At 50.6% G+C, this 15,243-nt stretch overlaps 1 protein-coding gene across 1 annotated transcript in view; it reads left to right on the top strand.

Annotated features, from left to right (window-relative positions):
* Pah (phenylalanine hydroxylase) overlaps positions 1–15,243 on the top strand; it is a 57,079-nt gene that overhangs the window by 17,061 nt on the left and 24,775 nt on the right. Inside the window, exon 3 of the mRNA XM_004623848.2 lies at positions 4,061–4,244. Coding sequence (XP_004623905.1) covers positions 4,061–4,244 — 184 coding nt within the window. The remainder of the gene's footprint in view (positions 1–4,060; positions 4,245–15,243) is intronic.

Below are 15,243 nucleotides of genomic sequence, written 5' to 3'. Positions count from 1 at the left end.
TAAGCACACTGTGCCGACCACCAAGACCAGGTGGGGTGGTGCACACCTGTAATCCCTGTGCTGGGGAGGCCGAGACAGGAAGATCACTATGAGCTGTGTAGTGAGATCCTGTACCAAATACATGCAATTTTTAAAAGAGAAGAAAGATATACCTTCTTCCTCTGACCTCTTATAGCAGAGCTTCTTCTTACATCGTCTTTAACCTCCTCAATATATTATGGGATGGCCACAGTTAATCAAAACTAGAAAGGGCCACATGCATGCCAAAGGCATTGTCACAGTCCTCACACATTGTCCTCCATCACCCTGTTCACAACCAAGGCGAAAGGTCCACTTCTTCAACGGAAAGGTCAATGCATTTCATTCTTTATCACTTTAGAAAATTTCAGGTAATCCGTCTTCAGGGAATTGTCTGTTCATTTCAATGTTGGAGCAACCCTGATCACGTATTTTAATACCATGTAGGTGGCCCTGCTTGGGCTTCCCCAGAATGAATGGAATTGCTAGAAAATCAATGACTTTCTGAATAAGAAGCAGAGAATTAGCCAAGCATTTAGATTTGAGAAGCAAGCCACATCCATTACATTTGTTTAGTAAAAGCCATAAGAGTTCAAATAGTAACACAAAGACAGGAGAGCAGAGAATCGGCAGCAAATGACCCCTCTCCCTGCCTTGCGTGGCAGTTAGCAAAGCGGCTCCAAATCTCCGCGAGGGCAGCGGCCTGAGGGTTGCGATGCTCCAGGCGAGCCTCCCCCCAGGGAGCCTCTTAAGACTGCGGACTGAGCTTGCGACACTGGGGCTTCTGCACTGTTTCCCAAGATCCCCCCGAATTATTCTACATGGCAACATTTGTTTTCTGGTCCTTTTCTGTTTGTGAACCAACTTCAAGTGTCCAGATCTTGCAAGAAAGCCTTGACATCCCGGTATTAGAAATCAGTCCCAGACTCCATCCCCTTCTTATTCTCAGACAGACAACCCACAGGTCGAGAGACACTTCTGAACCACCTAGTGACACTGTCACTCTCAGGAGTAATATTTTAGGGAATGCATTTGGGTAAACTATTATGCAACCGGCCTTGAGCTTGCTGCCCACTTTCTGGTGACTTTGTACCTTGCGCTCAGCAGATTCGCAAACAGTGAGGTCAGAGGACCTTGTTTCTAAAATCAAGAAACTTCTTGGCCTTGCTGGGAAAGATCAGTTGCTCAGGAAGTAATGAAGAAAAGTTACCTTTTCCTGGGAATGCACTGCAGGTGCATGCCTTAAAAAGCATGAGACTATTTATGCTAGTTATTTTCCTACAGTTTTTGAGAGTGTTTCAAAAAATTTGTGTAGGAAAGAAATTGTGAAATTATTTAAAATAGCCAAGAGTAACATTAGCTTAAGAAAAAATGTACACAATAGCATTAACATCAACATATAAACAATGATCACAAAATAGTCAAAATAGGTTTGTAATTGGAGCAGAGATAGATCAGTGGTCTAAGCGCCTGCTTGGCAAGCTCAAAGACCCAAGTTCGGGGGCCTGCCCCTTAGTTCAGTTCTTTAAGTGGCTGCTTCAACAAAGCAGTCAGGCTCAGGTTGCTGTGGTTCGATCCCCACAACTCAAGACAGCCAAACCTGCCCTGAAGGCATTAGGAGTAAAAAAAAAAAAAAAATCCTTATTCCATTTTGACAGCCAGAGAGATAGCTCAGTAGAATAAGTGCCTGCCTTGCAAGCGAAGGGTCCTGAGTTCAATCCCTGGTACCGTAAATAAATAAATAAATAAATAAAGATAATCAAGTATCTATGACTAAATAAATGAACAAAATGAGTTATGTACATATAATATAATATTCAACCATAAAAAAAAGAATGAGTTCTGACCAAAGTTCGATCCCTGATACGACATACCATGCTGGCCCTGTGGCAGGGCAAAACCTTGTACCAAATAAATAAATATGTAATTGGAGAAGCCACCTGAATCAATAATTCACAAAGGAAGAAATACAGAGAGCAAAGAACCACAGCAAAAATGTTTAGCCTCATCAACAATTACACAACAAACTAAGTAATCAGTTAGGGACTTTTTACACCTATCAAAGAATATTGAAAATTCCTGAAAAATGAGAAGGCTGAGTAGTTTGAAGAAAGGTAGGAATAGATGTGCACAGAATTTCTGGAGGAAAATGGGGACATACGTAAAAGAACCCTTAAAAGGTAAATATATTTCAGACCTCAGACATTTATCCTGGGGAGCACTGGGAGGTCAGTTAGGCAGGAAGAGGTGAATGTGTGTGTGTGTGTGTGTGTGTGTGTGTGTGTGTGTGTGTGGAGAGAGACAGACAGACAGACAGACAGACAGACAGACAGACAGAAACAGAGACTGAGACTGAGACTGAGAGTCTGTGTATGTATATATGATGAATGATGCTAGCTTATTCAGTGGCAAAAATACAAAACAACACATATGCCCGTCACTAGGACATCTGTGAAGTAATTCAGACAGAGCCAGACAATGGGCCATCAAGCAACCATTAAGAAATGGTTTGACTGAGTGAAGGGTAGCTCGTGCCAAGTTGGGCACGTCCTGCACGTGTTTGCATTCTGTACACCTAGCTCAATCTAGTACACGCGATTTGAGACTCTCCTGGGAGATAGGAGGGTTTGATTGGTTTCTCCACCTTTCCCCAGGGTTCCTGAACTCCCCCTCTCTTGGGCACAGGATGAATCACCTGAGGCGTGGTTAAAGCTGAGGTTGCTATGAAGCATGATGGGCCTTTTCCCATTGCTTTACCCACAGATTTTTCTTAGGTTTCTGGGTAATCTTGGTCCCTTCATAAAAGAGCTCTCCGTACCCTCTGTGTCCTTACCCCACGTAGGTCCCGCTTCCTTACTTCCCGATGTGTGTGGCTGTGGCTGTCAGCTCTCCAAAGCCCATTCCCCGTGTGGAAGTCAGGCTAATCCATTTGAGGCTGGGCGATCACCGCATTTCTCTGCTCTAAACCTTATGAAAATCCCAATTTCCTTCAAAATAAAATTCCCACTCTGAGATAACCTGTGTGCCTGGCCTGCTCCGGTATGATGACTCTGATTGCACCCATGGCTTCCTCCCCTACCGCTCTGCTCTGGTCATGCTGGCCACACAGTGTCCCCTCCACCCTCTCTGAGGTCGTCTGTGTCACTCCTGACGAACATGGAATTACAGTGTCATCCCACCTCAGGACCTTGCGTCTCCTTAGCCACCTCAGAACTGCGTGACCCCTTTGCCCTGGGCACCTCTGTGTTCCTTCATCATTACGAAAGAATGCACATGTGACTTGTCTGTGTGTTTGTTCCTTGTGCTCCTCAGTTTGCACATCAAGTTTATAGACCAAAGAGCATTTTTGTCTTTTTGTTCACTTCCAGGCCCCAAGCAACTTGAAAGCCAATTGGCCCCTGCTGGGTCTTCTGTGGTTGGATAACTAGCGTGAAAAGTGACTAATAAACATATGAATAGTAGTCGTAGTGCTTTTGCTGAGCGCTGCCCAGGTGGCCAACACCTCCATCAGTGTCCCTGGGGAAGTCATGAAGACACCCAGTTTCAGAAGGGGACACCAAGGTTCAGAAACCCAGGAGTAGATGAAGCCCAACAGCCAATGTTACTCAAAAGCTAGGAGTGAAGCCAGTAAGTCTGAGTGCTGAGGACTATCTTCAAGTGAAAAAATGTTGCTTCTATATTACTTATATATTGACATCGTGTTGGATTTAATTTGGAAAAGAGCTTTTCTGATATCAGTGTTCTCCGAAACTACTCTCCTGGATATTTGAACTAAATCCAAGTTTTGTTGTGGTAGTTCTAGCCTGTTGGCAGATTTCCATGGGTTATTATTTTGAAATCTGAATTATTCCACCTTTGACCAGTTGATCCTTGGCTTTGCTAAATGTAAAATAAGCACTTTTAGAAAATTTCGGGAGCTTCTTCTACTCTATTGGAGAATAAAATTCTGCCCTTGGATTGTCCAAGTTCTTGTGCTTGTGGTTTTCTCTGCCTTTGTGTCTTCAGCCTATCTCAACCTATGGCCTGTGCTTCTCTGTCCCAGGAAAATGACATCAACCTGACGCACATCGAATCCAGACCGTCTCGCGTAAACAAAGATGAGTACGAGTTCTTCACTCACCTGGACAAGCGCAGTGTGCCCGCCTTGGCCAGCATTATCCAGATCCTGAGGCATGACATTGGTGCCACCGTCCATGAGCTCTCTCGTGATAAGAAGAAGGATACTGGTAAGAAGGAGTGGCATCCTGGAACGTGGGTGCCTGACACTGTCTTTGTAAAGCATGACATTGGTGACATGAACCCTGGACTATTGCTCGAAGATGAAGAGGGAAGATGTAGGTCAGGGACCTAGACAAGACCTCAGGGTGTTGTGTCTGTCATAGGCGTAGTAAATTAGTGCTTTTTCCGCTTCCTCCAGAGAGGTGTTTCTTATCTTAGCAGTTTTATTCTGTTGTTGAAATGCCTAGGTATCCTTTGAGGCCTGTGTTAGCATCTTGTAAATCTTCTATGTCCAGAGGGGTGATGTCCAAGTGCTTTCTCCTTAGCTGCCAATTCAGGGAAGCTGCCTAGTTATCTCCATTCCAAGCCCAGGGCTGGCCACAAGCATTTCTTGTCCGGTGCCAGGGCTGTAGCCAGACCACCTGGTTCCTTGACCTGAGACTTCCATCGCCACGATCTCTGTAGCTGCCTCTTCCACTGAACTGCAGGCTTCCTGTGCGTGGGGGGCTGCTCATGTATCCCTATAGCCTCAGAGTTCAGCATGGTCTCGGTACACAGCAACTATCTGTGGGTGAAGGACTAAACGTAGGCGTTGTCAAGACTGGCAGTGTTTGGTTACTACAGCGCTGCCTGCTGCTGTCCGTATGGAGGGGAGGACTCGTAAGCCTGGCCTTGCGTTGCACAGACGTGGGTTCAGGTCCTCCTTCCACTGCTTAGTGCCTCGCAGTCCCCAGCTGAGCCCCTTAATTGAGTTAGTCCCAGAGCTTTTGTGAGGATTAACTGAGGCCTCATATAAACGGCCCTTGCAGCAGCACCTGGCCTGTCCCACAGCTGCCTGAAGGACAGTATGGCGTTCTTACAGTTAGGATCAGCCCCAAGAGGCTAGAGAGAAACAGGCGACTGCTTTTAAGGCCCAGAGCATGTTCAGGTGGACAAGGTTGAGTAGACTATTTTTAGAACAGCATTAGCTCTCAGGAAATTTGCCCAGAAAGTGCAGAGAAACCCTGTATCCTTTTCTCTTCAGCAGTCATTTTTCCTAGTAACAACTTCAGTGAGTGCCAAGCACTTTTATAGGTGGTGAGCCAACATTGAATGACATAAGCTTGTGATGCACCTGTAGGGTCATGCTTTGTGCCATACGTGGTCCCTGTAGGTGCATCACAGGTTTATTTAGGGTGCATGAGGTCACACGTCTGCATCACAGCCTCTGAGGGTGTTTTCATTATCTCTAAGTATCCTGCCGCCTACTCAGTTATCCCACCTTTGGGCAACTGTTGAGTTTTTACTGTATTTGTAGTTTCTCCTCTTCCAGAAAGTCATGAAGTTGGAATTACACTGCATGCGATCTCAGCGTAGGCACTCGTATGTAGTATACAAGTCTACAGCTCTAAGACTGGCTCCTTTCGCTTAGCGACACACACATCCTCCCTCTCCCTGGTAGCTCATGTCTTTCTGTTGCTGGGTAGTATCCCATAGTACGGACTTCAGTACAGTCCTCCACCTATCTGAGGAGCATCTTGGTTCCTTCTAACTTGGGCTCTCTATGAAGGAAACTACCCTAAACTTTCATGGCTAGGTTCTGGTGTGGACATAAGCTCACTGGGATAAATGTCTAAAAGTGTGGTTACTGAGCTTTCTTTTTAATTAAAAGTTTCCCTGCTGTAAAATCAAAACTTTCTGGCCCAAATACTGAAAACCTTAAGTCAAGAGAATTTCAGCCATCGTGGCTGAGTTGGTTAATGGACAGTAAGTCATCGGCTGACATGAGGAGTAAGTCCTGGAGTTCTGTCGCCTAGCAGGGTGATAATGATGTGGTACCGTAGTTTCGAGGCAAGAAAAGTGTTTCACTATTTCCACCACGAGAAAGCGATTGATGCTGAAGAAGACAGAGATGCTTACTTTTATTCGAACACTGCAGAATTTATATGTGTACGGAAACACTGCAGTAGACCCTATGAGCACATGTTTTCTTTCCTCTTGCTTCTTTTCTCTTTCCTTTTCCTTTTGTTCTTTTCATTCATTCACTACTTTATGCATTCTTTCTTTCCTCTTTGGAAAACCAGGACCTTGAGCATGCTAAGAATATGTCTAGCACTCACATACCAGTTTACAAAATAATCTAAAAATGGCATTTTAATAGAAATGTTTTAAGATGATCCAAACCCACTTTGTAGCACAGAGCACTGAGATATCTCCTGGAAAGCCTCCCTGGGAAACCACTTCTGCCCTGGCTGTCCTGAGGGCTGACTCCCACTGGAACCTGCAGCATGCTTTGACCCAGAGACAGCGTAGTTGCAGATGGGCACAGGTCACAGGATTTCCCTTCTCCCTTTAGCCTCCCCAGTGGCCTCCTTGATGATCACCCTCTCTTCTTTTTCCGGCCACCTGCTCCCCACGGGACCTGCAGGGTCTCCAGACAAAGGGCTGCCAGATCCTGGGGCAACTCTGCCTCTGGTTGGAGCAGGTGGAGGCTGGGCCAGCTGGGGCTCTGGGGTCAGAAATCAAAGCAATTGACAGGCAGGCAGGCGCCCCTGGAGCCAGGAAGATGTACGTGGGACCAGCTGGAGGGCTGCAGCCTGGACTGGACACTTGGAAGGAGGAGCTTCATGGGGATGTGGCAGGATAGTTAGGGGCCAGGCTCCAGGGCCAAGGTGTGCCATGCTTAGGGTGATGGGGAGAGGATTCTTCATCCACTGTTTGCAGGGAAGTGAGCATCATGCTGGCCCTGCGGGTTCACGAACTCACACTGTGGGCCCCTGGGAACATGCACTTAGGGGGTCAGGAGATGTCTGCTGTCCTTGTCACCACCTTCGCTGTCGCTGCAAATAATCAGAGGACTGTGGGGGTCACAGAAGCCAGGCTGGACACAGTGCTTCTTCAGCGACTGCCAGTACTGGAACTGACTCAGGGATCGCAGAGCCTGAGCACCTCCGCCAGCCTTCAGTGTAAGAACAGAGGCTGTGACGTGTGCCTCGGGGCATAGAGCGAATTCCTCCTCCTGTCCCTAAGGGGACGTGACACCCAGGGCTACGCAGGACACAGGGCCGATGCACTTGGCTCCTTCTCCACAGGGCACCATGAGCGCCCAGCGCTGTGAAAGCACATGGGGGCTCCTGTTTTCAGAGAGCCTTGGGGTGGGAGGCACACACGCAAAGCACCCTCTGCTCCTCACTCACTGTGCAGCAGATAGGGCCTGGAGCCAGAGCTGGGGGCAAAGAACATGTCACCTGGTGAAGGCAAAGCCCGCTAAGACCAAGCCTTCAAGGCACATGCACTTTCTGCCACTTGCTTTTAGAATGCCAGGCCAACCATCCCATAATAGCTGTCCCCACCCAACCGACCTTAACCTGCTGCTGCTGGCCCCGAGGTGGGGAGCCCCATGGGTGTAAGTGTTTTGTGAGCCGGCTTTGGGCTCAAAACAGAGCTTTATATGGGAAACATCCGCCCATTTGCGCAGTCCCTCTTTCTGCAGGCTGAGGGGGAAGACGGTGACAGGAAGAACAGCTGGAGTAGGGCAGAACTTTTGAATCTTTCTCCAAACAAAATGGCCTTTTTAATGAAGGGCTCAGATCTTAGGGAGGCTGACAGCAGGTTCGAGCAGGAGACATGAACCCCTCAAATCAATTACACTAAACCACTTTTCACTCTAGATTTCAGACCATTCAAAAAGCCATGTGGGTGACAGAAAATGAAAGTTTTTCAGTTGCTTAATTGCTAAAGTTCCCCACCCAAAACAGCTTAAAGGAAGGTTAATTATGGTGACATGTTAAAGAAACCCCAACCTTCTCAATTGCCTCCTGGAGAAGCTGGTGGGAGTTTAATAGGATTTTAATCCAGAGAGGCTTTTGAATCCTTGAAATCTCTTCTCCAGCTCCCCCCTCTCTTGGGGACCTCAAATCCTTCTTCAACCCAACATGAAAGAGCATTAATATTGGCCATCGATCGATCTGCTAATCCTTTTACCTTTCCCTTTGAGTCTTCTGCATGACATTGCATTTCAGGGGGCAGCAAATGCCTACACGGAGACAGGCTGCAGCCAAGGGAGGCAGCCCGAGGGAACGTCTGCGCGACATGAGGTCTGGGGCGTCACTTGTTGAGGAATGTATCTCTGCGAGGTTATTTTACAAGGCCAGAAGGGAGCCTTAGTACATTTGTTCACATTGTGGTTCAAATCTGAGAGTCCTGCTACAGAGGCAAAGTGAGTCCAGGTTTCTGGTACAACTGTATTCTATGCAGAGAGAGGGGCTTCCTGGATGTCTATTTATCATTTGTCCTGTCCATCCATTCATCCATTCATCTATTCATGCGTCTGTCTGTCTGTCTGTCTGTCTGTCTGTCTGTCTGTCTGTCTGTCTATCTATCTATCTATCTATCTATCTATCTATCTATCTATCTGCCTGCTTATGTATGCATACAGGAATGTGTCTATCTATTCTCTGTATAGCTTGTCTGTCCATCCATCCATCCATCTGTCCATCCATCTGTCCATCGGTCCATCTGTCTGTCCATCCCTCTGTCTGTCTATGCATCTATCTGCCTGCTTCTGTCTGTCCGTCCATCCATGCATCCACACATGCACCCATCTTGCAAGCACTGATTATTATTGATGGGATGACAAAGCAACGAGCTCGTACCGCCTCCTCTCTGCACACCTCTCCCCCCCACCCCTCAAGTTTTCTCTTTTCTGCTTTAATATTGCCTTCCTGAACACCTGTGCTGTGAAAGATGGACTTTTCAGGTCACTTTGGATTGGGGAAGGGAAGAATAGCTTCCTGGAAGGGTTCTGAGACTCCCCTGAGATTGTGGGCAAAACGCACACATGTGTGGGCCAGAATAGGCTCACAGAGAGACTTTTCTCCCACAAGGCCGCAGGCCTTTCGAAAGGAAGCTGCTTAGGGCTGGAGGGCAGGATCGGGGGCTCTACCCCTCCTCTCCTATGCTTTGCTTTGCCCACACAGGGTCAGGGCAGAGCTGCATGTGGACTGAGGTCAGCAGGAGACCACTATCTGCATGTTTGTAAAATCACAGGAGATGGACAGCCTTCTTCAGTCTTTATCTGGAGACGAGCAGGACTTGTTGATGTTCCCCCGAGTCCTGCCAGCTGGGAAGGACTCCTGCACTCCGACCCCCAGAGACAAGCAGCTCTGTAGGAGAGAAGATGCAGCCCAGGGAAGGAGGACCAGAGGCTCTTCTGTGGCTGGCATCTACTTGTGTCCATGCTGAGCTCTGTCCCCCAGTGAGGGAAACACTGCAGTTTCTACAGCCTCATCCAGGTCATAGGCTTCCAGTGGTGTGGACGCTAGGGAGAGTTTCTCCCTTCTATGCCGAATCCAGCTCCTACAGTTCTTCCTTATTCCTTGTCCCACTTCAGTTGTACAGCAATACACTCACGAGGAGCAAAAAGCACTGTTCTTGGCCTTACCAACAGGAAACAGATGAAGGAGTCTAGCTGAGAGCAGCGGGAGTTGCTGGCCCTCCTCACGGCTTCACCAGGCCCAGGCTGCACCTGTCTGGCCAGGGCTTGCTCCCCTTCTGTCTCCCCCTCCTCACTGGAAAGTGAAGAGAGCTGGCATGATCACATGACTGAGTTTGCGTGGAGTCCCTGGCACACAGGACCCACTGAGTCAGTAATTCATCCCAAGCCTTTTGTCACTCTGCACACTGCACCTTAGGGTGGAGCAGAGTTGGAATCCCAATTCTTCTGACCTTTTGATTGGCTACTGGGGCCAGCCCACTGACTGTAAACGTCAGGGGGAAGCAGGCAGAGCACCTTCCCCCAGCGTGGTGGGATCAGTGACCTGTGACCTCACCCAGGAGGACGCCACCTGTCACCTCCAGTTCCAGGGCTGTGGTGCTAACCATGCTCAGGCAGCTACCAGGAGGCCTCCCGGGCCCAGCAGCCAGGGTGGCAGGGTCTCCGCATGCTTTTGCCCTAAGCGCCCAGGGCTGGGCCTTCCCTCCCGTGCCTGGCACCAGTCCCTGGCTGTGGGTTCTACAGGCCGTGGGAAACCAGCTTCTCCGTGTCTCCCTCTCTTGCTTCTCTCTTCATTCTCTCCTTCAGTCTCCTCCTCCTCCCTATCCTCCCATCCTGGCAACGCCCCTGACCAAAACAAGTCTTTCTTGTTTCACTTCATCTTCCTTTACATTTCTGTAGCATTGGACATCACTCTCCCTTGTCCCTTAGTGTGTTATAAATTATGTGGCTGCTACTTTTTAAAATCCTGCCTACTGACCATTAGAGAATGTAAATCAGAACAGCATTGCGATTCCACCCTTCAGCAGGGAGAATGGCTATCCCTAGAACAGCAAAACAGAGCAGAACAAACAACAAATGCTGGTGAGGCGGTGGGGTAAAAGGAGCCCTTCCATATTGTGGGTGGGAATGTAAATGAGGACAGCCCATAGTATGCAAATCAGCGTGGTGATTCCTCAAAAAATTCAAACTACAAATCCCATTTGGCCCAGCCTAGGTATTTTTTCTGAAGAGTTAAAGACATTGTATGGCAGGGATCCAAGTACACCCATATTTGTAGCACTACGGGAGTGGACAGAAGGCCCCTGAGCTGAGGAATAGATAAACAAAGGCATCTCCATGCCACGGAGCACTCCTCTGCCATAGAGAAGGGTAGATTGGAGTCATTTGTAGGCCAATCGCTGGATCTTGCGGCCATGACGCTAAATGGAAAGAAGACAGAGAAGGGTCCGTGTGGCATGGTGTCTCTCAGATGAGAAGCCCAACGTTAGATAATTTAAGGAGTAAAATGAAAGAGCACTGGTGGGTAGCAGGGGGTCAGGCAGAGGGGACGGGAAGGGGACCTGTGGAGTGGAGAAGGGGACAGGCCAGGAGGAGGGGGGACAGAGATGATCAGGATGCTGCTGTCTGTGTACTAACTCCCCAAGCAATTGCGATTATTGTGTGTAGACTAAAACGCGTGCTAAAACTAACCCAGCCCCGCCCAGTGGAAGCACCTTCCTGCCCCACTCCCTTTCTGATATCCAGAGACCACCGTGCCACCTCTTTTCTCTTTGGCCCACACTGATGCCCTGAGCCAGTTCCTGCTCTGATGACTCCTCCTCCTCCTCTGTGTGATCCCTGGGGAGAAACCACACTAGGGCCTGTGCTCCGTGAGCCGTGGTCCTCAGCACACTGCGCGGCTGCCCTGGGGGGACAGCTGGGGCCCCAAGCCTGGTCTTGGGTGCAGGGGGCCAGGCGTGGTAAGACAACCACATGTGCTGAAGAGGTTGGTTCACGCATGGGCAGTTAGACCCAGGGTTCGCAACTCCAGCCGCAGGAGCCATTGCCAGGACAGAATTTGGGGAAGGAGTGGGCACCCTGCCAGTAGGCACCTTTATGCATTGTTATGTCTTGGAGGGTGTCCTGGAAAGGTGGTTCCACATTGGGCAGCAGCCAGAGCGGACAGCCCTGCAGCTCCTCTTGCTGTCTATTCACTACCCTCGAATGTGCCCCAGCTAGCTCCCTTGCTGCCCTCTGCCCCTTGGTCAGTCTCACTTTAACTTGGGAACACAGTGCAGGAGCTTGGTCTGAATCTGCCCTCCAGGTGGGCAGCTGCTCTGTCCAGTGTGCAGAGGACAACGCTGGTCCCTGGTTACCCTTAGCCATCCTGCTAGATCTCCTGGGAAGTTTTACATCCCTGCAGAGAAAGGATAAGGAAGACGGCCGGCCCCTCCCTTAGCGGGGGCTGTGCAAGAGGTCACAGCTCAGCCTCCGTCCCCCACTGGGCTGGTGGCCCCCAGCCGAGACACCCGGGAGCCTGGGTGGCGGGCTGAGAGCGCCCTTCTATTCTGGGCCCGAGCCCGGCAGGATTTATTGCTTTCTCCCAGACGGCCGGAGGCAGGCAGGGTGCCTTACTGGCTGCACCCTGGGGCTGGCGCGAGGGCGGAGGTGCTGCCGTCCTTTCAGGCCCTGCGTTGACCCCAGCCAGGAAGCAGCTCCGGCCCCAACACTCCTGAGCCCACCGCCCCTTGGCGTCCGAGATGAGCGGTTGACCCTGACTTAATGGGACCACGATGTGGGTGTCCAGGGCCGGCTCTCCAGTGGGCTGCTTCCTTTGGGGCCCAATCAATATTTATTAATGATCTGGTCCCCGGGAGGCTGGCTGTACAGAGGACCTCTGTTGCGCCAGCCGGCCCGGTCATTCATTAACCCAGCCCAGCCGCCTGCCCACCTCGAGGTATTTGGCAAGGTCATTAATGAGCTAATCTGATTTAACTTTTCCAAACAGAGGCCTGGGTCATGGGGGTCAGACTCTCCAGCTCTGTGAGACCCAGCAGGGGCTGCGGTGGGAGGACCCGCAGCCTTCACTCCAGAAGAGAGGAGAAAGCAGGTGCTTTCCAGTTGCCACCCCTGTACCTGGGAGGCTGGGTGAAGGGCAGAGTCATCCTTGCAAGTCCCTCTTGGGTCCTGCTGTCTCCTTCCGGGAGTCCAAGACCAGCCTACCCCGGGGTGCCCCGCAGGGTGTAGAGTTCTATTCTCAGCCCCACCTCCATGGCGGTCTGGAGTCAATCCTTTCGACTTCTTGCCTCATTTTACCCATCAGTGAACCCAAATCATGGAGCCCACCTGCTAGGAGCTTTGAGCTTAAAAAAAAGAGACAACGGAAGGAAAGAATTCAGCTCTGTCTGTTGTAGAGTAAGCTTAAGACCCTTAATTCGATCCTGGGTACCAAAAACAAAACAAAACAACAACCCCCTCCCCAACACACACACACACACACACACACACACACACACACACACACACACAACATTAAAAGAAAAATGCTGACTTTGGTTCTGGTGTCCTTGGCCTGTTCATCCTCCACATAGCCAGGAAGGAAGCTGCCACCAACCTCAGAGCTCTACTTTGACCTCTCGGGCGTGGCTGTCCTGTCCTTGGCCTGTTACTCCAAGGTGACAGCTGGTCTTTCTGCATAGTGGCCCCGACAGCCTCAACCTTGAGGCCTCCTGGGAGGGCAGAGGCCGTGCTCTGCCTGGCGGTGTCCCAGTCCTGTCACCCTTCACGATGACAGAACAACAACGGGAGTAACAACAGCGCCAAGTTCTCACCAAGCGCCGGCCAGGTGCCGGGCAGAGTTCTCAGCAGCCCTGCGTTCTGGCAGCGAGCTCCCTTCAGTCTTCACCGACATCCATGACAGCTTTGGGCACACTGTCACTTGGCAAAGGGGGAAAGAAAGCAGGGAGCAGCGGTCATTCGGCACCAGGCCCCGGGGTCAGCTGGGCACCAGCATGGAGTACCCCGGAGGGTCGTGGGCTGGAAGGCCACCAGAGGCCCCCCGGCGCTCGGCACCACAGCCTTCAGGGCAGCTCGGACCTTCCCTTCTAATCGCCCTTCTGGCTGCTTTTCCCGAGAGGTCGCTGCGAAGCCCTGCAGCCAAGTCCTCCGGCGCCCTCTGCCGTTCACATCGGAGATGGCCACGTGAGCTGCTCAGTCTGGCGGAGCAAATAGGCTTCAGCCAGACTGGGGAGCAAAGGGGCCCAGGGGGACCCTGTGAGCCCCGCACTCTGGGAGGCCGAGTCAGCAGGACAGAGAGAAGTGGCGGGGCGCTGCGGGGGGCGGGGCCGGGTGCAGAGCGAATGCAGTCGCGGGAAGGAAGCCCACTGGCGACGCTGGTGGCTCTGGGGGCACTCGGCTGGCTTCGCAGGACTCCACGGGTGTCGGCAAAGTGAATCCAACACGTGTGCGGAGCGGGGAGACCGAGGCCAGTCAGGAGCTTGTCCTTGCTGCAGCGACGTGGAGAACCAGCTCCCAGCCCAGCTCCGCTCTCTCCTCCCTCCGCGTTCCTCTTCCTCCTTTGCCACTCTTAGCTCCCTGGGGACCCGTTGACCATTTCCAGGGCGGCGGTCACCGTACTACCATGGGTCCCCTCCGCTATGGCGCTCGTTTTCCCCGGTGACAGGAAAGAGCATCTCGAGGCGCGCTGTGGCCCCAGACACGAGCGCTCACGACGTGACGTGCTTTCTGGTGTGCAAAAACCTTCTGCTATCTTCTCTATGTGACAGTGAGCTCAGCCAGGAGAAGGTACCCTGTCTATGTATGAAAATATGCGCAGTTATTTGCTGTACAATGGGCTTGTGTCAGTGATGGCCAGCTACACGACAGGACCGGATAGGTGGCTGTTACTCAGCCATCTCGGTTCGTGTGTTGTGCTCTGTGACGCTCTTACCGGACACAACTGCCTGTCTTTCCAGGACACAGGGTTGTCTAGCAATGGCGCCTGTGTAGGTGCAGAGGTACAATACCTGCAGTAGCTTATGGCTCAATGATGACATTACTATGTGCCTAAACTGTCCTCGGCATAGTTAATGTCACAGCCATTAACTCCTCAGCCTCTTGTGGTTCTTACAGTTTAGTGCTCTGTGATACTGTTGTCACCATTTTATAGACAGAAAGGCTGACCCCCAATAACTTGTCTTCCTTCCACAGACAGGAAGGGCAGAGACAGGATGGAAGCCTGGCCTGGCTGGCCCTGTGGCCGGGCTCTTTATCAGTGCAATCTCTGAGATAAGGGGGAAATGCGCGCTGGACTCGGGACCCAGCCTGGCTGCCCCAGAGAAGCCTGAGCCATGACTATTTGGGTCAAGCTTAGAGACACAAAATATCTTTTAAAATAGCATCCCTGTACTGAAATAAAACAGAAGAAAAAAACCAGTGAGCATGGAGGGAAGGGAAGCCTCCGACCAGTTACCAAAGATGCAAATTGGCAAAGCCATGAAGGAAAACAGTACAGGGCTTCCTCTTAAAGAGCTACTCTGTAGTCTGGCTGCCCTACTTCCGGGAATAGTAAAATCCGCATTTCAGGAAATACCTGGATTCCCAAATCTATTGCTGCATTAATCTCAGTAGCCAGGATAGAGAAACAATTTAGGGCTCTGTACTGATGGGTAAAGAAAATGTGGCATATAATGGCCAAGTTATTATTTATTCATCAAGAGGAAGGAAGTCCTGCGGGCTGGGACAGTAGCAATGAACGATGGGGGCCTTTTACT

This window comes from Octodon degus, unplaced genomic scaffold (assembly GCF_000260255.1).
Source record: "Octodon degus isolate 3935 unplaced genomic scaffold, OctDeg1.0 scaffold00004, whole genome shotgun sequence".
Taxonomy (NCBI): domain Eukaryota; kingdom Metazoa; phylum Chordata; class Mammalia; order Rodentia; family Octodontidae; genus Octodon; species Octodon degus.
The sequence above is the reverse complement of the archived record's forward strand: the minus strand, read 5'-3'. Positions and strand labels throughout refer to the sequence as shown.